The sequence below is a fragment of the Pteropus alecto genome, unplaced genomic scaffold (assembly GCF_000325575.1).
Source record: "Pteropus alecto unplaced genomic scaffold, ASM32557v1 scaffold669, whole genome shotgun sequence".
Classification (NCBI taxonomy): domain Eukaryota; kingdom Metazoa; phylum Chordata; class Mammalia; order Chiroptera; family Pteropodidae; genus Pteropus; species Pteropus alecto.
The window spans coordinates 287,688-298,306 of NW_006442554.1; the positions used below are offsets into that span (position 1 = coordinate 287,688).

The window sequence follows — 10,619 nt, forward strand, 5'->3', positions numbered from 1 at the left end:
CAGCCGCCTGACAGGGAGGCAGTTCTCAGGTGCCTCTAAACTTAAACTTCTGTACTTAAACTCCTTTAGATAGTCCAGGTTCTCCTGTCTTGCTTCTCCCCATAACTCCTCAGCAAATAGTGACTACATTTTAGGGAACCCGAGGAGGAAGAATTGCAGAGGTTTAGGTGATCTACTCCCAGGCAGCCAGCAGAGGGAGCTTTGAGCAAGTTTGTTAACACTATTGATTCTTCCCCCCTTCCCACCAACCCCTGGCAAAGGCTGGGAAGTAGGGGCGGGGTCCTCAGTTTCACAGCCTCGCATCTTGTCCAGCCTTCAGTCTTTTCTCATTGATGGCAAGGGCATCTACTTGTTGAATGCAATAGTTGTCTGTAGTTAGGAGGGTTGTCGTGTGGGAATTTGGCCTCAGGGAACATCTTTGGCAGGATCTGCTGGCTGCGTGTGTGTGCACATGTGCATTTCTATGCTGGTGTCTCTGTATGCTCAGAGAAAAGGCAGAAATGGGTTCTGGGGAGGTAAGATTCATGCTAACTTCTGTGGTCCTCATGGGGAGTACAGCCTCTGATATCTGTAATCTTTGCCTAATCCCCAGCCTTTCCAGCTGATTCCTGATTGTGCTGGTGGGGAAACTGAGGTAGACAGGATCAGGCTTTGCCCCAGGGAGTCAGCTGGCTAAGGTGATAGTTGGATTGGGGAGGGGGTGGTAATGTCACCTGGGGCATCAGTGCTTGATACCACCAGTTACTCCTTGTGAGCCTGGCCTCTCCTTCACTCTCCCAAATGTGTGACCTTGGACCAGCTGTGCCACATTTCTATACCTCAGTATCCCTCCTCTGTAAAGTCGAGATTTTTGGGGTGAGGATGGAATGAGTTGGAACATAAAAAGGCTTTGGGAGAACCAGTTGTATTGTACGAAGGATTTCCGAGCCCTGTTTGGGTTGGGGACAGAGGTGAGGTGGTGGGGGACCTTCTTCCAGCTGGACTCTGGGAGGGGAGAGCAGGTGCAGATTGCCCACAAGTGCAGCATCAGCAAGAAGAGGAGTTTCAGTTTCTATCAAAACAAGTTCTCTGAATTCCCCTACCTCTGTAGGTCCATCGGGCCCTTTCCTCCACCTTGGCCCCCACAGGGAAGTCCAGCCAGGCTCCTAGCCCCCTGTGCCAAACTTCTGGGAGGAGAAGGGCTTTCTGGAGGACAGAAGCGGGCTAGCAAAGTCAGGCAAGCACCTTCTCAGTGACGACTTCCTGTGTTCTTGGCGTGTGCTTGGTATTTTTCCCACCTTATATCATTGAGAAGATCCTACTCTCCCTTCTTAGGGAGGTACTATTACTCTTTGTCCTTGGTTCTGAGGAGCACATTTTCTTCCACATTAATGATCCCCAAACTATGGTGTATTTTATTATCAGTGAGGTGCCTCCTCCTAGCTGTGGTTAAATACATTCATCATACCACCCGTCAGCGCATCTTAGAATTGAGAGAAGGTGATGTTTTATATTTTACAGATAAGTAAAGAAGGTCATACCTTGCCCACACTTAATGACCCTGTTTTTGTGCAGCCTGTATTATTGATTTGACATTAACTTGGTTGCTAAAGATTTGCAGTATGGGCAAGGAAGGTGGGTCTTTGGCTCTTTGGCATCAGTAAAGGTAGAGAGCCAGTCCTGCCTACACAATGGACAGCCTAGACCCCAGGTTTGGGGCTTTCCTCTGGCTGAGGAAGTACAACAGAAATGAGGAACGGCTTAATCAGTGGTTCCAATGACATTTTGGATTACTTGTGGATGGCTAGCTACTTGAAAAGTCACCATCCTCCTCATGACACATGGAGCCCTGTTTTTTGAACATCTAGTATGCCTCAGATGTTTGGCAAGTGTCCCCTGATAGCACCCTATGAGAGGAACAAGAGTTATTCTCCCTACTTTATGGATGAGGACTTTGCAGCCCAGAGAGGTTAAGGGCTTGTCCATTGCCACACAGCTAGGAGGCAGCAGAGCCTTTCTGCCAGGAAAGGGGTTAATGGCAGGGAAATGGGAGACCCTCATGGGGTTCTTCCCCAGCTCCCTTCCCTGTCCCACAGTCTCTCTTTCCCATTTTTTTTTTTTGGCACCCAGCATCTAGCCCAGGTAGATCCCTCAAGCCTAGAAATGCCGCTTGATCCTTCCCTAGGAACAGCTCAGCCACCTCCCTGAGCCTGGCAGGCTGGCCCCTATTTAACCCTTTCACTCCCATCTTAGTTCCTGTTTACTACAGCTGCCCGCAGCACTGTGTCTTCGGCACCCAAGCCTATTCTACAGAAATAGCTCGTCAAGCAGCTCTGGCAGGCAGGCAGCTGCAATAGTTCTGTGGTCCTGGCTTCTAAGAAAGGCAGCAGCAGGGGGCCCCCAGCCTGTGTACAGGGCATGTGACTTGCTGGAAGTGCCGCTGGTTGTGGGGGGATGGAGAGTGTGACCGCAGAACCCACATCCTTGTTTACATCGGTGATGGGGCTACCCCTTCCCGCCTTCACAACCCCCACGCCTCCTTGCCCTCAGGTCCCTTGGGCCCCATTTTCTATCTCAGAGCAGCCTTTTTGTCCTTATCTCACATAACCCTCCAGGGAGGGAAGGGGAGGGCAGGGAAGGCATTCTGGCAATTCTTCACAGTAGACTGGCTATCATGGAAGAACTCTGTTTGCGGTGTTTCCTGCAAGACCTGACCCTGACCCAGTGCCCCAGGGAGATCCCATTAGAGCATTGGTCTTCCAGGGATACACAGGGAAATTCCCTCTTTGTCTTAGCCAGTGGAGGTCAGGTGTGCCTTGTCTTCAAGCCCACCTTAATATCCCAGGGAGAAAGAAGGCTCCCCTACTATGGTGAAGGGGACTCTGATGTACTGAGTGACTGCTCTGTCTCAAGCTCAGTGCTGGTCACATTACACCCATTATTTCAGTTTCACAAGAAGGCCTGCCAGGGAGTTATCCAGCTTGTTCCTGTTTTACGCATGAGGCAGGTGAGGCTCAGAATACTTGGATCACCTGCCTCTGGTCATTTAGCTCACTAGTACCTAGCAGAACTGGGCTTAGAGCCCAGCTGTTTTTCTTCTTTTTATTCCTTTTATTTTTAACCTACGAAGAGCATCCTGACTCTGGGAAGTCAGGAAAACTGAATTCTAGAGTTGAATTTGTCATAGACTGACTTTTTGTGTGAACTTGGTCAAGCCACAAATCCTCCAAGCCTCAGTTTCCTCATGTGAAGAGTGAAGGGATGTGTGTGGAATTGATAGTGCTCAAGGCCACTTATGGAACTTCAAATCTGTATTGAGTCGTCTGAGTGGCTGGCCAAACCCTAATCAGTCATCTGTTCAGGAGGCCTGTGGTTGTGTCCCTCTCATTTGTACTCTCTTGTTGTTAAAGACTGTCCCTGCCTGCCTCTTTTTTTCGTGACCCTATTCCAGCCCACAAGGCCAAGAACTCTCCAGGCCCTGGGATAGAAAAGGAAGTTTCCCTGGCCCCCAGCCCTTCACCCTAAGGATGACTCAGAACTCTTTTGTCTGGTGGCAGCTCTGATCCCAGCTCTCTTTTCTTCTGCCCCCACAGCTGACCAGGTGTATGGAGACCAGGACATGCATGAAGTTGTACGAAAGCACTGTATGGACTATCTGGTGAGACTTTGCAGAGACCTTGGGGTGGGGGCAGAGTGGGAAGATCTTCTCCCTACACAAATCTTGACCTTCTGATCTATTCTGCAGATGAAGAATGCTGACTATTTCTCCAACTATGTCACAGAAGACTTTACCACCTACATCAACCGGAAACGAAAAAACAACTGCCATGGCAACCACATTGAGATGCAGGCCATGGCAGAGATGTACAACAGGCCTGTGGAGGTGTACCAGTACAGCACAGGTACTTCTGTGGTGGGTAGGTGAGCAACCAATCGTGTCTGGTCCGAGCCTGCTCTGTCTGGCCCACTGTGGATGCTCCTTCCTTCTTTTTCTCTGTAGAACCCATCAACACATTCCATGGGATCCATCAAAATGAGGATGAACCCATCCGTGTCAGCTACCATCGGAATATCCACTACAATTCAGTGGTGAATCCCAACAAGGCCACCATTGGTGTAGGGCTGGGCCTGCCTTCATTCAAACCAGGGGTAAGTGGGTCCTCGTGCCTAGGATGGCTGTTGGATTTAGAGGCAAGAAACCTTTGTTAGGGTCTCAGTTCTACCCCTAGTCCACAAAAATGTCCTGCCTCCTCTCTGAGTTGCCCCTGAGGTCTCATCTCTATAAAATTAGGGAGCCACCCAATGTGGTCTCTTAGGGCTCATTCTGTGGTCTCAGTTTGCCTGTCAGAGCTGGCCATCCATCATTTGTGCCTGTTGAGGATTGGCATTTTAGGATATGGAATCACATTTGAGAACTATGAGCCTAGGGCTCAATCTGGGTGTCTTGGCACCCACATGGATCTTCCTCTGAAATTCAGCAGTTAAGACAGCTGTGGTCACAGAGATTTGGAGTACAGACCTGGCCCCACCACTTATTGGCTGTGGGACCTAGGGCAGTACACGCAAGTAACCTGGGCTGGCAGCTCAGCTGATATAGAAAGTGCCTAGTGCTGGGCCTAGTACCTAGTAGGTGCTCAGAAGGTGGCAGTACATTTTTCCAGCACACTGGCAGATTCTCATTCTCGCTCATAAACAGTTGTCTGCTTGGGGGTTTTGATATCTTCTATTCAGGTTTCACTTCCCACAAACAGAAAGTGCTCCTGTCTCATTATAGGAAACACACACCCTAACACCAACATAGGGTTTTGTTTTTTAAATAAACTTTTAGAACAGTTTTAGATTTACAGAATTATTACGATTAGAGAATTCCCATATACCCCACTATGATTAACATCTTATTAGCATAGTACATTTGTCATAATTAATGAGCCAATATTGATATGTTAACCAAAAACCATACTTTATTCAAATTGCCTCAGTTTTTCCCTAATGATCTTATCTGTTCCAGGATCCCATCCAGGACCATATTACATTTAGTTGTCGTGTCTCATTTGGCTCCTCTTGGTTGTGACAGTTTCTCCGAATTTCCTTGTTTCTGTTTATAGACTATAATTTTGCCTTTTCTAGAACGTCATATAATTGGAATCATAACAGTATGTAGTTTTTTTCAGAGTGGCTTCTTTCATATAACACTATACATTTAAGATTCATCCATGACTTTTTGTGGTTTGATAAGTTGTTTCTGTTCATTTTCCTTTTTTAAAAAATGTGAACACTTTTAAGTTTTTTAATTTATAGACTTAATTGTTTAGAACAATTTTAGGTTTACAAAAAAATTGAGAAGATAGTACAGAGTTCCCATATAGCCTCCTCCCCCCCCACACAGTTTCTCTATTATTAACGTATCGGATGACCATGATACATTTGTTACAATATATGAACCAATATTGATACATTATTATTAACTAAAGTCATCATGTCTCTTTAGGCTTCCTTGTCTGACGGTTTCTCACACTTTCATGTTTTTGATGACCTTGGCAGTTTTGAGGAGTATTGGTCAGGTATACTGTAGGATATTTCTCTTTTGGAATTTGTCTGATGTTTTTCTCATGATTAGACTGGGGTTATGGGTTGTAGAGAGGAAGATCACAGTGGTAAAGTGCCATTCTCATTACATATCAGCAATATATATTATGAACATGACTTATGACTTGCTGTTGACCTTGATCACCTAAGTAGTACTTGTCAAGTTTTCTCCTCTGTAAAATCACTCTTTTCCCCCACCCTCTTTTCCATATTGAAAGGAAGTCATTATGAACTGATATACAGTCCACACTTAAGAAATAGGGGTTATGCTCCATCTCCTGGAGGGCAGAATATCTGCATAAATTTTTTGGAATTCTTCCTGCAAGGGAGATTTGTCTCATCCCCCATTTATTCATCATTTATTTATATCAATATGGACTCATGGATATTTATTTATTTTGGGTTATAATCCAATGCTATTTTTGTTTTGATGCTCAAATTGTTTTGGTTTTGCCTATTGAAAGCTCTCTTGGTTGGTTCCTGTGTCTCTTTGACATACCCCCATTATTGTGGTGGTGTTTTATGTTTTTTAATTTTTGTTTTTGGGTTTTTATTTTTTTGTCCTTGGTTTTTATTTTTGTTGTTGTTTTGAGCACTTCCTTACTTTCTTGCACTGAAGGTGTTCTAGGCTTGTCTTGTATATTTCCTATCCTGGCCCTAGAACAAGCCATTTCTCCAAGGAACCCTGGTTCCATTTATTGGAGAATATTATTAGAAACCAAGATCTGGGTGCTGAATGTGTTCCTTGGTACAGGAGTGTTCTTGCTCTTAGGCCCTTTCAGCTGACAGAGTAAGGAGATGTATATGTGTATACTAACATATGTGTATACACATATCTAGAAATATTTCTGTATGTAACCATCCGTATCTATGAAGCTACAATTCTTACCGATATCTCCAGCGGATAGGTACTGCGTTGTTGTTTTAATTTGCAATTTTCTAATGACAAATGGTCATTGAGCATCTTTTCATACACATATTTGTCATCCGTATATCTTCTTTGATGAAATTGTGTTTAGATTTTTTTTGGGCCTATTTTTAACTTGTTCTAACAGTTTTATATACTTTTTGGACTATTATCCATAGGGAAAAAAATTATATTTTATATCATTTCATGCATACACACATTGGTGTACAGTGTGTATATGTGCATTAAAATGATGTTAGAGAGTTTTGCTGAACAATACTTACATTTATTCCCTGGGATATGTGCTGATATTTTTTATTATTTTGTTTTTTAAAATGTTGTTGTATCTCACAGTCTGATAAAGAGTACTCATACAGTGTCCCACAACTCATAGCACCTCACATGCTGATACTATCCCCTCGTCCCCTTAAATACCTGACTGCTCTCTCTACCCTGTGCACACACAACTAACTTCTCAGGTGATCTTTTTCTCCTTGTCCCATCTGGACATAGGTGAGGAAGGCCTCAGCATTATGAAATTGAGCCATCATTGGGTGAAGCTTCTTTAAATTCCAGTCTAGGCTAGAAGGCATTTGGCTGCCCCAGACTTAGTACTTCAGTTGAGGTGTCTTGGGGTTGGGAGCAGGGCTTCTGAGTGTAGGAGTTTGGAACAATTAGTCCCACTCAAGTCTGCCTTACTCTAGTCCCTGATGAATAGGCAGCCTGCCCAGGGGGGTGCTTAGTAAGAGTTCCTGCCTTCCTGTCTCCTCTCTTCTGGGCCTGTGGGTCCACCTCCCTGAGCCAGTTTTGGCTCTTAGCCAGAGTTTAGAGTGTCACTCCACGTACCTGATTTCCCCTTTGCAGTTTGCAGAGCAGTCCCTGATGAAGAATGCCATAAAAACATCAGAGGAGTCGTGGATTGAACAGCAGATGCTGGAAGACAAAAAGCGGGCCACAGACTGGGAGGCCACGAATGAGGCCATTGAGGAGCAGGTGGCTCGGGAATCCTACCTACAGTGGCTGCGGGATCAGGAAAAACAGGCCCGCCAGGTCCGCGGCACCAGCCAGGTGGGTCCTGGGCTCTGTCACTGCCCTGGCCAAGAACCCATTACTTCCCATCCTCTGCCCCCAAACAGGCAGAAAAAGATTAAGTAGTTTTGACATCTGGGAGAAAAGGAAGCTCCCAGCCCTGTCTTTGCTTCATCTTGGCCGTATAGTCTTGGCATTGTGCAGAAAAAGCTCCTAAGGAATAAGGGAGGGCATCATTGGTGGTGACATGCGAGATCGATGGATAGTTTCAGAGGGACAAACTTTTGAATGTCCTTGGGTGCCAGGCTTTGTGCTGAGGATATAAAATCAGGTCCAGTCCACTCCACCCTCAATAGTCCCTTTTCTGTTGAAGGAGACAGATGCATCAGTGGGGCCCTTAACCCTGGATTGGAGGCCAATGGAGAATGGGGGCTCTGGTTAGTCTTCATACAGGAAGACTGAAAATTTTAGGGCAGGGAGCAAGCAGGACATACAGACATTTGAAGAATCACAAGTTTAGAATGATTATAGATGTTGGCAGAGCCAAGTAATTCATTCAGCAAATATTTATTGTAGGTTTGTGCCTTGCACTGTTCTAGGTGTACAAAGGTACGTTGGTGAGTGAGGCAAGCCCAGATCGTTGTCCTTGTGATGCTTACATTTTTGCAGAGTGGAGTAAAATAAAATAATAAGCATAATAAATTAGTTGAGAGGTAGTATGATTGAAAAACATATAGAGCAGGGTAAAGGGGCGGGCGGGGGGCGATAAATAAGGCCAAGTGGGGCTGGGAGTGCACGATATTAAATAGCATGGACAGGCCTAAATAGTAGGCCTCAGAACAGGTGAAATTTGAGCAAAAGCTTGCTAAAGTGAGAGACTTAGCTAAGTGCTTATGCCAGGGCAGGCAGAGGACCAACTAGAGCAAAGGCCTTGAGGTAGAGCACACTTGGTGGGATTCAGGAGCGGCCAGAGGCCAGTGTTTCTGAACAGAATGTTTTAGATGAAGTTAGAGAGGCAGTGGGGCCAGATTGGGAATGGGCCTGTGGGCCATGGTGAGAACTTTGGCTTTTACTCTGAGTGAGGCAGAAGCCATGGAGGGTTGTGAGCAGGGAAGGGACAGGATCTGACTTAGGTTTTAACAGGATCTCCCTGACTGCTGAGTGTAGAATGGAGTGGGAGCGGGGCAAGGGTAGAACAGGAGACTAGAGAGGAGGAGGTTGCTACAGTAGTCCAACTCACTGCTGATGGCATAAGCAAGGGAGGGGGAGAGTTGGGTGTGGACTGTGGATCTATTATAAAGGTGGAGGTAACAGGTTTCCTGTCAGATTAGCTGTGAGGGGGGTTAAGGAGTTTCTCTTCGTCCTGTGGTCTGTCGTGTGACTGGAAGTGATGGTGGCCTATGTAGAAGCTACATCACAGCCAGGATTCTAGGAGGGAGCGAGCCCTCAGGGATGGGGCAGAGGAAGGTCACAACTGGCTTACCTCCTCCTTCCCCATTGTAGCCCCGGAAAGCCAGCGCCACGTGCAGTTCCGCCACAGCAGCCGCCTCCAGTGGCCTAGAGGAGTGGACTAGCCGGTCCCCACGGCAGCGGAGTTCAGCCTCATCACCTGAGCACCCCGAGCTGCATGCCGAGCTGGGCATCACGCCCTCTTCCCCAGGCACTGTCTTAGCTCTTGCCAAACCTCCTTCACCTAGTGCACCAGGTCAGTGACTTGCTGACAGAGTATACAGGGCTTAGGAGGTGCTGTCTTGGTCCTGGGCCCTGCCTCTGACTGTCCATCTGCCCCAGGTACAAGCAGCCAGTTCTCAGCAGGGGCCGACCGGGCCACTTCCCCCCTTGTGTCCCTCTACCCTGCTCTGGAGTGCCGGGCCCTCATTCAGCAGATGTCCCCCTCTGCCTTCGGTAAGCTTCCTCTGTTTAAGGTCCAGGGGCCAACCGGGAGCTGGGGAGAGAAGCAGCAGTAAGTCCTGAGAGGGGGCCTCTGGAGCCTCTGGCCATCTTCCCTTTCAGGTCAAAGGGATCTGTCCCAAAGGGGTTCTGAGTGGGGTTTTGTAGACTAAGAAGGGGCCTTCTTAAAGATATGGCCTGGATGGGATTTTTCCAGAGCCAGGGATCAGTGAAGGGCAAGGAGAGGGCAGGCTGAGGGTACTCCATCATCCTTTTTCCCTTCTTCTTACCTAAGCAGGTCTGAACGACTGGGATGATGATGAAATCCTAGCATCGGTGCTGGCAGTGTCACAACAGGAATACCTAGACAGTATGAAGAAAAATAAAGTGCACAGAGATCCACCCCCAGACAAGAGTTGATGGAGACCCAGAGACTGGAGACCATCTCCCAACTCCCACCACTCCTGCCCTCCGGTGCCACCCTACCTTCTTTGACTTTCTTCCCTCTAGCTGTCTTCCTCCTACTCTATCTCCCTTCCTTATCCTTTTCCCCACTTTTCTCTTGCTGGCCCACCCCTGCGCTCCCTCTCATCGCTGCCACCACCACTATCACCTGTCTCTTCGCCAGCTGACGTGCCCTGTTGCCCCCTGCACAGCACCATCCCTGCATTCCACAGGGGACTTGGGCAAGGGTGCCGAAGGTAGGCAAGAGGCACACAGACAAACCAACTGGCAGCCAGGCAGCCCCTGAGGAGAGACATTCAGAGGAAAGCCTCCCTGATCCCCATTCCTTCCAAGATCAGAAAGAAACTTGTCACCCCACCTGCACAATAATGCCAGGGAGATGGGAGGAAGAAGTGGGGGATTCCCCTTCCCAGTACCCCAAAAATGTCTGAGCCTCCAATGTTGATTTTTTTTCTTTATTAAAATGTACTTTTATCTTATAAAGTCAACCAATCCAAAATGACATAGACAACAGCATTGGCTCTATGAAGGCGGCATCTCTCTGGTTTGGGGGCAGGCAAGCCATGGGACACAGAGATGTGGTTGCTGTCTCTGGCCTTCAGCTCTGTGGAGGTGGGCAGGGTCTGGAGTTGGAGCCAGGGCCGGGTATGGGGGCAGGGAGGGCAGGTGTCATGCGGGCTTTGGACAATGAGACTGACCTCACTGCATTCCTTTCGCTTCCACCACCACCACCACCACCACCACCACCACCACCACCACCATC

At 47.4% G+C, this 10,619-nt stretch overlaps 1 protein-coding gene across 8 annotated transcripts in view; it reads left to right on the plus strand.

Moving 5' to 3' along the window:
* OTUD5 (OTU deubiquitinase 5) overlaps positions 1-10,619 on the plus strand; it is a 23,986-nt gene that overhangs the window by 13,115 nt on the left and 252 nt on the right. For 3 of the 8 annotated variants that reach the window (XR_003043404.1, XR_003043401.1, XR_003043403.1), the window contains 7 exons: positions 3,573-3,637; positions 3,725-3,896; positions 3,980-4,128; positions 7,337-7,540; positions 9,005-9,206; positions 9,293-9,406; positions 9,687-10,468. Coding sequence is in view for 3 of the 8 variants with exons in the window: in XM_025040429.1 (XP_024896197.1) it covers positions 3,573-3,637; positions 3,725-3,896; positions 3,980-4,128; positions 7,337-7,540; positions 9,005-9,206; positions 9,293-9,406; positions 9,690-9,811 (1,028 nt within the window). In the remaining 5 variants the exon portion in view is untranslated. Of the gene's footprint in view, positions 1-3,572; positions 3,638-3,724; positions 3,897-3,979; positions 4,129-7,336; positions 7,541-9,004; positions 9,207-9,292; positions 9,407-9,686; positions 10,469-10,619 lie in introns of those variants that run through there. The other 5 variants (XR_003043400.1, XR_003043402.1, XM_025040430.1 and 2 more) reach the window with 5 other exon arrangements.